The 15,145-nt window shown below is 42.0% G+C and overlaps 1 protein-coding gene across 2 annotated transcripts in view; it reads right to left on the bottom strand.

Moving 5' to 3' along the window:
* The window catches only part of zap70 (zeta chain of T cell receptor associated protein kinase 70), a 167,554-nt gene that overhangs the window by 26,990 nt on the left and 125,419 nt on the right, over window positions 1–15,145 (bottom strand). For both annotated transcript variants that reach the window (XM_073068124.1, XM_073068123.1), the window contains 4 exons: window positions 14,317–14,377; window positions 11,394–11,565; window positions 10,429–10,635; window positions 7,024–7,216 (listed from right to left, as the gene is read on the bottom strand). In XM_073068124.1, coding sequence (XP_072924225.1) covers window positions 7,024–7,216; window positions 10,429–10,635; window positions 11,394–11,565; window positions 14,317–14,377 — 633 coding nt within the window. The remainder of the gene's footprint in view (window positions 1–7,023; window positions 7,217–10,428; window positions 10,636–11,393; window positions 11,566–14,316; window positions 14,378–15,145) is intronic.

Raw genomic sequence — 15,145 nt, 5'->3', positions numbered from 1 at the left:
AGATGTGACACAGGATCAGAAGAAGTTGAATCAATGTGGGTTGAGTTCAGAAACTGCAAGGGTATAAGGACAAACATGAGAAAATCTGCAAATGTTGGAAATCTTAAGAATATACACAAAATGCTAGAGGAACTCAGCAGGCCGGGCAGCACCTATGGAAAAAAGTACAGTCGACTTTTTGGGCCAAGACCCTTCTGCAGGACTGCTGAAAGTTTTGGCCTGAGAAGTCAACTGTACGCTTTTCCAAAGATGTTGCCTGGCATGCTGAGTTCTTCCAGCATTTTGAGTGTGTTGCAAGGATAAAAAGCTGATGGCAGTTATATACAGGCCTCCCAACAGTGTCTGGCATGTGGACCACAGGTTACAGTGGGAAATAGAAAAGGCATGGCAAAAGGGCAATGTTATGATAACCAAGGGAGATATTAACATGCAGGTCACTTGGGAAAATCAGGTTGGTAATGGATCTCAAGAGAATGAGTTTGTTGAATGCCTACAAGATGGCTTTTTAGAGCAGTTTGTTGCTATACTGGATTGCGTATTATGCAATGAACTGGAGGTGATTCGGGAGCTTAAGGTGATCCCTAATCACTTTAGGAGACAGTGATCATAATATGATTGTTCAATTTGAATTTTGATAGGGAGAAAGTAAAGTCTGACGTAGTGATGTTTCAGTGGAGTAAGAGAAATTACAGTGGTACGAGTGAGGAGTTGGCCAAAATAACTTGGAAGGAGTTGTTGGCAGAGCAGCAATGGTGTGAGTTTCTGGGGAGAATGAGGAAGGTGCAGGACACATGTATTCTAAAAATGAAGAAATATGCAAATGGCAGAATAGAACAACTGTGGCTGACGAAGGAAGTCAAGCCTAATGTAAAAACAAAAGAGAGGGAATACAACAAAGTAAAAATTTGTGGGAAGACAGAGGGTTGGAAAAACCTGCAGAAAGCAACTAAAAGAACCATTAGGTGGGAAAAGATGAAATGCAAAAGCAAGCTAGCAAACAATATCAAAATGCATATTAAAAGTGTTTTCAAGTATGTAAAAAGTAAAAGAGAAATGAATACATAAGTCACCCAGACCAGATTAACTGCACCCTAGGGTTCTGAGAGACTGTGGAGATTGTGGAGACATTAGTAATGATCTTTCAAAAATCATTGGACTCTGGCATGGTGCCAGAGGACCAGAAAATTACAGATGTCACTCTACTCTAAGAAAGCGGGAAGGCAGCAGTAAGGAAACTGTAAACCAGTTAGCGTGACCTCAGTGGTTGGGAAGATGTTGGAGTCAATTGTTAAGGATGAGGTTATGGAGTATTTGTTGACACAGGAGAAGATAGGACAAAGTCAACATGGTTTCCTTAAGGGAAAATCTTGCTTGATGAACCTATTGGAATTCTTTGAGGAGATTACAAGTACCGGTAGTATAGATAAAGGGAATGCAGTGGATGTTGATTATTTGGACTTTTAGAAGGCCTTTGACAAGGTGCCACACATGAGGCTGCTTAACAAGGTAAGTCTCTCCTGCCACCTTTTTCAGAATCCTAGGGTGCAGTTAATCTGGTCTGGGTGACTTATGTATCATCTCTCTTTTATTTTTACATACTTGTAAAAGCAGTTACGTTCTATCCACTTTGATATTATTTGCTAGCTTGCTTTCATATTTCATCTTTTCCCTTTTAATGATTTTTAGTTGCTCTCTGTAGGTTTTTAAAAACTTCCCAATCTTCTATCTTCCCACTAATTTTTGCTTTGTTGTATGCCCTTTCTTTTGTTTTTACATTAGCCTTGACTTCCCTTGTCACCCATAGTTGTACTATTTTGCCATTTGAGTATTTCTTCATTTTTGGAATATACATGCCCTGTACCTTCCTCATTTTTCCCAGAAACGCACTTCATTGCTGCTCTGTTGACATCCCTGCCAGCAGCTCCTTCCAATTTACATTGGCCAACTCCTCTCTCATATCACTGTAATTTCCCTTACTCCACTGAAATACTGCTATATCAGACTTTACTTTCTCCCTATCAAATTTCAAGTTGAATTCAATTTGATTTCACTGGTTCCTAAGGGTTCTTTTACCTTAAGCTCCCTAATCATTTCCTCTTCATTACATAACACCCAATCCAGTATTGCTCATCTCCTAGTAGGCTCAACGACAAACTGCTTTAAAAAGCCATCTCTTAGGCATTCAACAAACTCACTCTCTTGAGATCCATTATCAACCTGATTTTCCCAATCAACTTGCATGTTAAATTCTCCCATGACTATCATAACATTTTCCTTTTGACATGCCTTTCCTATTTCCCATTGTAATCTGTGGTCCACGTGCCAGCCACTGTTTGGAGGCCTGTATATAACTGCCATCAATGTCATTTTACCCTTGCAGTTTCTTAACTCAACTCACAAGGATTCCGATCCTATGTCACATCTTTCTACTAATTTGATGCCATCCTCACCAGTAGAGCCACACCACCTCCTCTGCCTGCCTTCCTATCCCTCCAATACAACATGTAACCTTGGACATTCATCTCCCAACTACAACCATCCTTCAGCCACAATATCAGCGATGGCCACAATATCATACCTGGCAAACTGTAATAGTGCAGCATGATCATCCACCTTATTTCTTATACTCTGTGCATTGAGATACAACACCTTAAGTACTGTATTTGCTACCCTTTTTGATTTTGCATCCCTAATGTACTGATACTCACCCTATTGGCTGCGACTATGTCCCATCACCTGCCTGCCCTTCCTGACAGTCTGACTGCACGCTATCTTTACTTTTTTACCATCCGTCTGATCCTGGCTCCCAACACTCCAGTTCCCGCTCCCCTATTAAAATACTTTCAACCCTCCCCAACAGCTCTAACTAACCTGGCCGTGAGAATATTGATTCCCCTCAGGTTCAGGTACAACCCATCACTTTTGAACAGGTCAGAAGAGATCCCAATGATCCAAAAGCCTGAAGCCCTGCCCCCTGCACCAGCTTCTCAGCCACACATTTATCTGCCAAATCATCCTGTTTCTACCCTTACTGGCACATGGCACAGGCAGCTATCCAGGAATTACTACCCTGGAGGTCCTGCTTCTTAGCTTTCTACCTAGCTCTCTAAAATTTCTTTTCAAGACCTCTTTGCTTTTCCTTCCTATGTTATTGGTACCAATATGTGCCAAGACATCTGGCTGCTCACCCTCCCTCCCCAAAATGTTGTGGATGCGATCTGAGTCATCCCTGACCCTGGCACCTGTGAGGCAACATACCATCCGGGAGTCCTGTTCACGTCTACAGAATCTCTTGTCTGTTCCCCTCACTATTGAGTCCCCTCTCACTACTGCTCCCTTCTTCTCTTTCTTTCCCTTCTGCACCATGGACCCATGCTCAGTGCCTGTAACCCGGTCTCTGTGGCAAACCCTTGGGAGGTCATCCCCCACAACAGTATCCAAAGCATTTTACTTGTTTTTGAGGGGAATGGCCACAGGGGTGCTCTGCTCTAACTGCCTATTTCCATTTCTCCTGACGGTCACCCAGCTGCTCACCTCCTGCAACTTCGGGGTGACCACTTCCCAGTAACTCTGATCGATGATCTCCTCACAGTCCCATACAAGCCGAAGGTCATCCAGCTGCTGCTCCAGATCCCTAACAAAGCTGCAGCCGGATTCACTTCACACAGATGTAGTTCCCTGGGAGACTCTGGGTCTCCCAGGACTCCAACATCTGGCATGAAGAACTCACAACGGCCATTTACTACACCAGGTACAAAAAGAAAACCTTAACAGAAGCTTACCCAGAGCCAATGCCTCTTCCGAGCCAAAACCACCTTTGAGCCAAAGCCTGATGCTTCTACTCTTGCAATTGGCCTACTCCAGACAATGGCCGCTCTGCTTGTCCCTCCTGTACTTTTATTTAGCTTGCATGCTCTGCTCCTGCCGCTGATAGGGCCTCTGCAATAGCCAAATGCCCGCAAAGCTCCCTTTTTAAACAAGCTGTCTTTTAAACAAACTTCTTTTTAAGAAAACTGTCTTAACTCTGTTTTTTTTAATCAACTAGTGATAAGCTTCCAAATTCTGCAAAAAGGGGGAATTCCAAAGATTGGTCATCCACTGCATGGTCTCTGAAAGCCCGCGTGTATAAGGTGAAATTACATTCCTCATCACTGTAACAGGACGTTATTGACAGCTGGAAGGAGAAATATTATATAATAAGATCATTGCTACCAGCTTATCCCCTCGTCTGTGTCAGGCCAACCTGGAGAAGGCATTTATTCCCCAGGCAGCTAAAATGAGCAAGTTATCAATGTTATATTCAGAAACCTCAGCAGGAAAGTAACTAACACGGAGCAAAGTAACTCCTGTGACCTTTTAAACAGGCATACAAGTACAAATTTAACAGGCTTAGTCATGATAGTTTAGAGATTATACCATTGTTATAAAATTACACACTATACATTGTGCAACTAATGAGTAATTTGCATTTCAAATTTTAATTTAAAATCCATCTAATGCCACCACAATTCTTGGGTATCAAAGTTAACAACTTAGGTAATTTTATGACTCATCTTAGGGAGTTTACAATCCTATTTTAAACACAACTCCTTGAAATTCAGGTTACAGTTTATTAGTTGATGATTGTTCTATGAGGAAGTTATACACTACTGACAACTACAGTGTGTTCCCAGGTAAATTGTGAAGTCAACATGAACATTTGTAATTTTCCCAGATGTGGTGCCACCTGGGAGATCTAAGGCATGTTACCATAAGACATAGGAGCAGAAATAGGGCACTCGACCCATCGAGTCTGCTCTGCCATTCCATCATTCCTGATTTATTATCCCATTTTCCTGTCTTCTCCTGAACTAACCAAGAACATATCAATCACTGCTTTAAATATACTCAGTGACTTGGCTTCCACAGTCATCTGTGCAATGCATTCCACAGATTCACCACCCTCTGGTGAAAGGAATTCCTCCTCTTCTCTGTTCTAAATGGATATCCCTCTGTTCTAAAGTTGTGCCCTTTACTTTTGTTACTCTTTTTACTAAAAACCCACTTGAAAGCCTAATCCATCACTTGATTCATCTGTAAAGATTCAACATCACTTCCCTTCTCTGTCTTTTGCATTTTGTTATACTGAAGACTTACATAAATAAAAGTTGTTGTACCATAACAAAGCACACAACTGGCTTCATCCCTTGGGTTCCTTCACAAACCAGTGGCCCCAGCATCCGAGCATGTGTGTACCTGTATCCAGACTTACATATAAATATGGCCAAGCTGGCTTCTGGACTGCAGTACCTGCATAATTTTACCCCAGGACAACACTCAGGGAGGAGAGGAGCAGAGAAAATTGGAAAAGAAACACACTGACATTCTCACAGGAAAGGGCTATTCTTCCATCAAATCTATGCTGGCTCTCTGAATATTCCTGTAAGTCCTATTCCTGTGTCCTTTTCTTCCTCTATTCTCTCTCACATGCCCACTGACTTTCCTATCATCCACTTACACTAAAGTAATTGACAGAGGCCTGATAATAGGAGAGGCAGGTTGGCAGAGCACAAGTGCCAGTGCTCACCCTTCGAGGTTCAATTCCCACTACTCTCTGTAAGGAGTTTTACATTCTCTCAATGACTTCTCAGCTTTCTCTGGATGCTCTGGTTTCCTGGCACATTCCCAAAACATATGGTTAGGATAGGCTTAGTGACTTCTGGGCATACTTTGTTCATGCCAGAAGCAATGAGACACTTGCAGGCTAACCCAGCACAATCCTCCAATCCTGAAGGTCATTAACACAAAATGACATATTTCACTGTATATTTCAAGTGTACAAGTCATAAATAAAACTAATCTTTAAAAGATCTTTATCTCTAACCCAAGAACACCTTTGGGATGTGGGAAGAAGCCACAGCATCCCTTGGAAACCCTCAGGGTCGCAGGAAGAACATGCAAACTCTACACTGACTCAAGTGGAGTTCAGGATCGAACTTGGGTCACAAGAGCTGTGAGTCAGAACACAGAACATATTGTAGAACAGTACAGCACAGAAACAGGCCCTTTGGCCCACAATATTCTGCTGAATCAAATAAATTAGTAATCAAACAGCTAACCAAACTAAACTAATCTCTTCTGCCTTCACAATGGCCACATCCTTCCATTTCCTCACATTCATGTGCACTTCATTGTTTGTTATTCTACTAAATGGGGGACCAACCATTTCAACTCTACTTCGCATTCCCATTCCAACATGTCAGTCTATTGCTTCCTCTACTGCCGCAATGAGGCCACACCCAGGTTGGAAGAACAACACCTTACATTCCATCTGGATAGCCTCCAACTTGATGGCATGATTTCTCAAACTTCCAATAACTGCCCACCCACTTCTCCTTCACCATTCCCATTCTCATTTCCCTCTTGCACCTTATCTCCTTACCTGGCCATCACCTCCTTCTGGTGCTCCTCCCTCTTCCCTTTCTTCCATGGCTTTCTGTCCTCTCCTATCAGATACCACCTTCTCCAGCTCTTTATCTGTTTCACCAATCAACCTCCTAGTTCTTCACTCCTCTTCCTCTCCTGGTTTCACCTATCACCTACTACCTTGTACTTCTTTCTCTCCTCCCCCCACCTTCTTACTCTGACTTCTAATTTCCTTTTTTTCCAGTCCTGATGAAAGGTCTCAGCCTGAAACAATGACTGTTTACTCTTTTTCATAGATACTGTCTGACCTGCTAAGTTCCTCCAGCATTTTGTGTGTATCACTTTGAATTTCCAGCAAGTGCAGATTGTCTTTTGTTTCTTAAAAGTATCTAATGTTTCTGCCTCTACCACCACCCCAGGCACCCACCAGTCTGTAAACAACCTCCATGTTTGAAGCCCCACCACTCTTTGTACAAAAAAAAACCCCATATCTCCTTTGAACTTAAATGCAAGCCCTCTAGTATTAGACATTTCACCCCTGGAAAAAAGATACTGGCTGTCTGTTCTATCTATGTTTCTCATATCTTATTTGAACGGGGTTTTCCTGAAAAGATTTACCTTGTAGTAACTGTCATCAGCACCGATTGCTTTGGACAATCCAAAATCACTGATCTTGGCATAATGTTGATTGACCAAGAGAACATTTCTGGCAGCAAGATCCCTGTGCACAAAGTTATTTTCCTCCAGGTATTTCATTCCCATAGAAACTTGGTGAAGTAGTTCCACCACAATTGTGATGGTAATTTGATCTCTGGTGAGAAAACATATTATGAGAGAATACAGTTTAGATAATTTGATAGTTATATTATTTTGTCACTAAATAATACTGTAACCCGTGGAATATTGTGCTCAGTTCTGGTTGCTTCATGAAAGGAAGGTTGCAGAAGCTTTAGAGAGAGTGCCGAGGATTTACCAAAATGTTGCCTGGATTAGAGGGCATGCCTTATGAAGATAGGTTGAGTGAGCTAGGGCTTTTCTCTTTGGAGCAAAGGAGAATGAGAGGTGACTAGATAGAGATGATCAGAGGCACAGATAGAGTGGTAAGCCAGAGACTTCGTCCCAGGGAGGAGATGACCATTACAAGGGGATAATTTTAAGGTGATTGGAGGAAACAATAGGGGGATGTCAGAGGTAGTTTTTTTTTAAAAGAGTGGTGAGGGTGTGGAACATGCTTCCAGGGTTGGTGGTAGAGACAGATACATTAGGGACATTTAAGAGACACTTAGATAGACACATGGATGATTTAAAAAAATGGAGGGCTGTGTGGGAGGGAAGGACTCGATTGAACTTGGAGTAGGTTAAAAGTTTGGCATAATATCATATGCCGAAGGGTCTGTACTGTGCTGAAGTGTTCTATGTTCTATTTTTAACTATGCCTTGTGGTAATTTTTTTCAAAATTGCTTTATTGAAAGTTTCAGAGAACTACGGAAATCCACTGGACTGGTGAAGGAAAGCCATCTCTACAGAGATATTTTATAATCTTTTTACTGTAAAACTTCATGCTGAAAGATTAACCCTGAGAATTGTTTTGATTACTTGTGGATTGCATGCCTATGAGTAAGCTTTAGTCAACAATGATCAATGGTTTCTCAGTATATATCATAGTTCGGCCTGACATTTAAAAAAAATTCTTTTAGTAGAGCAACACTGACATAGCCACTTGATTGGCACAATTTGAGGATGGTGTTAAATCATCTTTAAAGTAATTTCAGAAAAAAAGATGATAAAATGCTGAGACTAGTCAAGAGTTGATGCAGCTTTAAGGCTGAAGACTCACCATACAAATCCTGTTACAGTTCAGCATAAGCAGAGATAACACCAGGATGTGTAATTCATAAAACCAATGGGTAACACAGTCATATCGCTCTGTGCTTTAACTTTCAGTAAACCACTGAAACTAACTCATTTATTAGATTTAAAATATGAGTAGAAAGTTGCTTAAATATTCAGTGAGAATGCACATTTGTCCCCAGTGTAAAGTGAAGCCAGCTCTGGCAGACAGATCATCCACTGCAACCCCACTTGTATTTGTTTTTCCACTGTGCTCGGACTCCTGAGGTCAAGAGAGTTAAACTGCCCCAGTGCAAGTCTTTTCCACATTAAAAGCTCTCCCACATAGGTTTCATGTCATCATCGGACACAATGGACAACCCCTTACCCAAAATGATGACACTCAGAAACGCTCATCACTAACCTGCCATCTATCCAGATATCATAGCCTTAGGACAAAAACTGTTGGAAACAGCTTCTTCCCCTGGCCTAAGGCAACTGAACTCCCTGCCGCTATCCAGGTGTCATCATGTATGAAGCACCAGTAGCATTATACCGTTTATTTTTTCATTGTGTCATAAATGCACTTTATTAATTGTGAATTTACTAGTGGTCATATTACTTTATGTGTGTGAGTTATATGTACTGTGTTGTGACCCTTGGTCCAGATGAGCATTGTCTTAATTGGCGGTATACATGTGTACAGCTGAATGACAATAAACTTGAACTATGAGCAGCTCAGATCATAGTCCAGTACCACAGGATGACAAGCACCAGATTTTAATACACAGAGTATGTTGAGGGGAAGGACTTAATGATTGCAAGTTTTAATAACCACTGATTAAATAAAAATACTTATATTACTTCTGTGTTAGGAAAGCAGAGACTTTTAAGTTTTCGAATGTGTCAGATGCAATATGTTATTTCACTGATGATACAGGTTCTCCCTCACATTAGGAGATCAGTGGTGGTTAGGAAGATATTTGCACGTTGCCCAAAATATGACTGACATTTTAACTTGTCCTTCCGAAATAATTTTCACTAAAGGTTAACTTTCAGGTTAAGTCGGTGGTGAAGAAGGCAAATGCAATGTTGGCATTCATTTCTAGAGGTATAGAATATAAGAGCAGGGATGTGACGTTGAGGCTCTATAAGGCACTCGTGAGACCACATTTGGAGTATTGTGTGCAGTTTTGGGCTCCTTATTTTAGAAAGTTTATACTGACATTGGAGAGGGTTCAGAGAAGATTCACGAGAATGATTCCAGGAATGAAAGGGTTACTGTATGAGAAATGTCTGGCAGCTCCTGGGCTGTATTCCCTGGAGTTCAGGAGAATGAAGGGGGATCTCATAGAAACATTCTGAATGTTAAAAGGCCTGAACGGATTAGATATGATAAAGTTATTTCACATGATAGGGGATTCTAGGACAAGAGGGCACGACTTCAGGATTGAAGGATGTCCATTTAGAACAGAAATGCAGAGAAATTGCTTTAGTCAGAGGGTGGTAAATCTGTGGAATTTGTTGCCACGAGCGGCTGTGGAGGCCAAGTCATTGGGTGTATTTAAGGCAGGGATAGATAGATTCTTGATTAGTCAGGGCATCAAAGGGTATGGGGAGAAGGCAGGGGAGTGGGGATGTCTGAAAGAATTGGATGAGCCTATGATTGAATAGCAGAGCAGACTTGATGGGTGAATGGCCTTCTTCTGCTCCTATATCTTAAGGTCTAATAGTCTTATGAAAATCAGCTTATCTAGAAATGTTAGGTGGAAACGTCGACTGATTATTCATTTCCTTAGATGCTGCCTGACCTGCTCAGTTTCTCCAACATTTTATGTGTGTTTTCTAGAAAAACATGGACAGGATAAAAGCTTTCAAATCAAGTATAAGAAATTTGGTCATAGAACATAGAACATTACAACAAAGGAACAGGCCCTTCACCTCAAAATATTGAGCAGAAACATGCATTATCACATCTAGTGAAACACTAAAGGTTCCACAAGATTCCATGGGCAGCAGGAAGGTTAGACATGGAGATGTTGATCTCCCACACCATTCATGCATTACTCTTGGAAGCAGCTGTTAGCATTAATCTGACAAGTGTTCAGGTGTGTCTGAGTGGTGAGATAGTGCATTAATAAGCAGGAATGTTGTACACTCAAGCATACAGCTAATTGCACAATCATATTCACTTTTTGCCAGACAGAAACTTGTTGAGTGGACCTCCTGCTGCCATCTCCATCACAAGCATCAGATGCTCTGCTTCACAGATACCAATCATTCGCACAATGTAGGGATTGTCCAGTTTCTGCATGAATTCAGCTTCCTTCATCAGTTCCTCCTTTAGTGACCTTTCATTATCATTTTTCAGCACTTTGATGGCCACGTCAATCTGCTTCCTTGATTAAAACAAAATAAATATCATAAACAGTCTGGTCTGTTGGGCATGTCTCCCAGAATCTCTATTCAAAACACATTACACAACAAACTTTAATGCCCTGGGCTCATCCTCACAGAGGTATTCCCTCTGTATTGGAACTTCTCTGTAACTGAAAACCTGTGTTTTTCTCTCTCTCTCCCAGTGCTGACAAAGGAACAAGAGCTTGAAACGTTAACTGTTGCTCTTTCCACAGCACCATCTTCCTGACCAGTTTCCCTCTCCTCTTGCTCGCTTTGCAGCCTGCAGTCAGTGGATGACACAGCATGAAACTAAGCTTAACACTGAACAGTGGTATTAGCTCGTTTTTTGCCATTTGTGCAGTTTGCTCTTTTATTTTGCGAGTTGGGTGCTGATGTTTTCTGTGAATGGGTTCTATGGTATTTCTTTGTTTCATGGCAGACTGCAGAAAAATGAATCCCAGGGTCGTATACAGCATATATACTTTATATACTTTGATAATAAATGTATATTGAATCTCTGAATCTTTGCCCAGTCTTCTGAGTGTTTCCAGCATTTCCTGTTGATATTTGTGAATATCGCCTATCACCTGCCAGCTTGTATTCCTCCACCCCCTCCACCACTTTCATATTCTGGCTTCTTCCCCTTCCTTTCCAGTCCTGATGAAAGGCCCCCGCCTGAAACACTAACTGTTTTTCCAGCATCTACAGAATCTCTTGTGGTTAGGTGATGATTTGTTCATCTTGCAAATAAGCTTACTTCCTCATTTTGTACACCCCTTTCTTCACACAGCCAAAATTGCCAGATCCCAGCTCCACTTCATCAATCAGCAGGCAATCTCGCTTCAGGTACAGCTTCTTGTCTTTTAGCTCCTCTGGGTCACTGTACGGGCTGACGTATGATTCTGTATCCATAGGAAGTATCCGGCGTCCTGCACAGAAAGAATGTGTAGGTTTTTATGAAACAATGAAATCTATCAAATATTGAAAGGTCTAGATAGAGTGAACCTGGAGAGGATGATTACTATAGAGAGAGAGCCTAGGACCAGAGGGCACAGCCTCAGAATAGAGGGACATCCATTTAGAACAAAGATGAAGAGGAATTTCTTTAGCCAGAGGGTGGTGAATCTGTGGAATTCATTGCTACAGATGGCTGTGGAGGCCAAGTCATTAAGTATATTTAAAGTGGAGGTTGATAGGCTCTTGATTAGTCAGGGTGTCAAAGGTTATGGAGAGAAGCCAAGAGAATGGGTTGAGAGCTTTAATAAATTGGGTCAAGACCCTTCATCAGGACTCTATCTTCATCAGACTTCATCTCGACCCGAAACGTTGACTGCTTCTTTCAACGGATGCTGCCCGACCTGCTGAGTTCATCAGCTTTTTTGTACATCTTGATTTGACCACAGCATCTGCAGTGTACTTTGTGTCAACTTTGTTTCTTTCTGGAGTAACACATAAAATGCAGGTCAGGCAACATCTATGGAGGGAAATGAACAGTTGGTGTTTTGGGCTGAGACCCTTCATCTGGATATAAAGTTTGGGGGGATGTCTGGTATAAAAAGTTGGAGAGAAGCAGTATAGCAAGAGTTGGCAGGCTTAGGAGGGTGATTGGTGGATGGTGACAGCAGCTGGGAGATGATAGGCAGGATGATAGGCTTTAAAAGATTAAAGATCATGGAATCTGATTGGAGAGGAAGGTGGCGTATGGAATCAAGGGAGGGAGGTGGGGTGAGAGAGGCCAATCAGTGGGCGGAGTGTGTGGGTGATGAGAGGGAGAGAGTGTTGGAGGGGAAATAGATGCAGATGAGGGCCAGTGAATCAGGAGAGAAAAAGGGGACAGAGAGGGGACAGGTAGGGAATTCAGTGTTCATGTTGCTAGGTTGCAGACTACCAGGAAAAGACAAGTTAGTTTCCTCTAATTCTGCCTTGTATTCTGTCTGCATAGTCTCCTCCTGGCATGAACATTTGTATCTCCAACATCCGGTAACAGCTCCCTCTCTGTCTATTTCGCTCTCCGTCCCGATGCATTATCATCTCTCTTCCCCACCACCCTCTCTATCTGCCCATCAGCCACACACTCCTCTCACTTCTTTCTCCCTCCGTTTATTTCAAGCTTCATCTTTTCCTCCTATCAGATTTCATCATCTTCAACACTTTATCAGTTCCACCTATCATCCCCCAGCTTCCAACATCAATCCTACTCCCTCTCATCTGGATCCACCTATCACTTTCTGGCTTTTGATCCACACCTTCCCTCCACCCTTTTCTCCACTCTCTTCAGTCCAGATGAAGGATCTCAGCACAAAATATTGGCTCGCAAACAAAAGAAGATCTGCAGATGCTGAAAATCCAGGCAACACACACAAAGTGCTGGAGGAACTCAGCAGGCCAGGCAACATCTATGGAAAAAAGTACAGTTGACGTTTCTGGCCAAAATGTCGACTGTAGTTTTTTTCCACAGATGCTGTCTGGCCTGCTGAGTTTCTCCAGCATTTTGAGTCTGTTGCCCAAAATATTGGCTGTACATTTTCCTCTGCAGTTGCTGCCTGGCCTGATAAAGCTCCTCCAGTGTTTTGTGTGTTGCTTCAGATTCCAGCACCTGCAGTGTCTTGTGTCTCTGCTGGTCCCTCTTATGATAGACAGGCTCCTCTCTGTCAATCACAGTGGCCATTCAGATGGCTAAATCTCAGGTAAATGGGTGAAATGCTGAAAGACTTCAAAAATCCATGAGGCATATGCCACTGAAGAAAGAATCAATGCATTCAGGAGAGGGAGTGAAATAGCCGACTTAAAAATTCAAATACCCTGAGGTGTCTCAGACCTTGCTTCACTAAGTTACCTATAATGGGTTCTGTAATGACTGCAGTCAATGTGTGCATTGAGACACCTACTGCCAAATACTTATGAAACTTTGGATTTGATAGCAGTATTTAAGATGACAATAGGCATAGGTAGAGCAGATACTCAGTGCTCTTTTCCCCAGGAAGGCGATGGCTAATCTGAGAGGACATAATTTTAAGGTGATCAGAGGAAATTATAGGATGATTGTCAGAGGTAGGTTCTTTATGCAGAGATTGGTAGGTGTGTGGGATGCACCGTCAGGGGTGGTGGTAGAGGCTGATACATTAGGGACATTTAAGTGACTCTTAGATAGGAACATGGATTATAGAGAAATGGAGGGCTAAATAGGAGGGAAAGGTTAGGTTGATCAGAGTAGGTTAAAAGGTTGACACAACATTGTAGGCCAAAGGGCCTGTTCTGTTCTACATGCTATGAAACTGTAATCACTAGAGCTGAGCACTTTGATCATATTGCACTAAAATAGATTTGTTTTTGTTCTGTGTTCATTCTTGTAAAACTTGTATATAATTATGTTTTTCTTGAGAATGCTGTTTATCTGATGCTGTGTTCCTGTGATGTTGCTGCAAGTATGCTTTTCATTGCGGCAGTGCATGCATATACTTGTGCAGATGATGATAAATTTGACTTTGAAGGTAATTCTGCACCCTCTCTAAATCTTTTCTATAATGAGATGACTACAATTGGAAGTACCGAGAAAGCAGGTGCCATCTACTTCCCCTCTTGCCCCATCTGTGGATGTGCCCGCAGTTCTCATTAGCCCTGGGAAACAGAGTATCCTCCATCCCAAGGGTCTGCCCAAGAAGAAAAGACAAAGATCTCACCCTCAATGGGGTCTGGTGAATATCCATCCAGATTGCAAGTAAGGCTGGCAGCACCTACTCTCTGAAAGGCAAAAACATCACACAAGTAAATATGAAGTTTAACACTTATGACATTTTGTCTATACACAACACTTTGCCACAGTAAGACAAAAATATCATTCATGAAGTATCAAAGATTTGTGGCTATGTACATTTATTCATTCAGAGATACAGCATGATAACAGGCCCTGTCAGTCCAACAGCTTATTCCTTATACCCACTACCCCGTATGAAAATCCTGCCACACAGATTTAAATCCTTGCACTCTCACCGTAAAACTAACCTTTCTAATTTTAGACCTACTTACTTTGACAAAAGCCAGTGACTATTAGAGATACAGGGTGGAAGCAGGTCCTTTGGCCATGTAGCCAATTAACCTACTAACACGTATGTCTCTGGAATGTGGGAAGAAACTGGAGCACCCACAGGAAACCCACATGGTCATGAGGAGAATGTATAATCCCCTTGCAGACAGTTGCAGAATTGAACCTGGTCACTGGCTTCCAGTACATTTTAGAATTGATTTTAAAGTTCTCTTATAAATCAGGAGAAAGTCTTCAGATGCCGGAAATCCAAGCAAAACGTACAAAATGCTGGAGGAACACAGCAGGCCAGGAGGCATCTATGAAAATGAGTGAACAGTCGATGTTTCAAGCTGAGCCCCTTCATCAGAGCTGGTGATACATGCTCTGCTAGCCTTTTTGAACTATGCTCCAAAACTGTGGAATTCAATACCTAAAGCTATAAGGGATGAAAACTCAGTTGACACTTTTAAATGCCAGCTCAAGCC

Source organism: Hemitrygon akajei, chromosome 16 (genome assembly GCF_048418815.1).
Source record: "Hemitrygon akajei chromosome 16, sHemAka1.3, whole genome shotgun sequence".
NCBI classification, from domain to species: Eukaryota; Metazoa; Chordata; class Chondrichthyes; order Myliobatiformes; family Dasyatidae; genus Hemitrygon; species Hemitrygon akajei.
The sequence above is the reverse complement of the archived record's forward strand: the minus strand, read 5'-3'. Positions and strand labels throughout refer to the sequence as shown.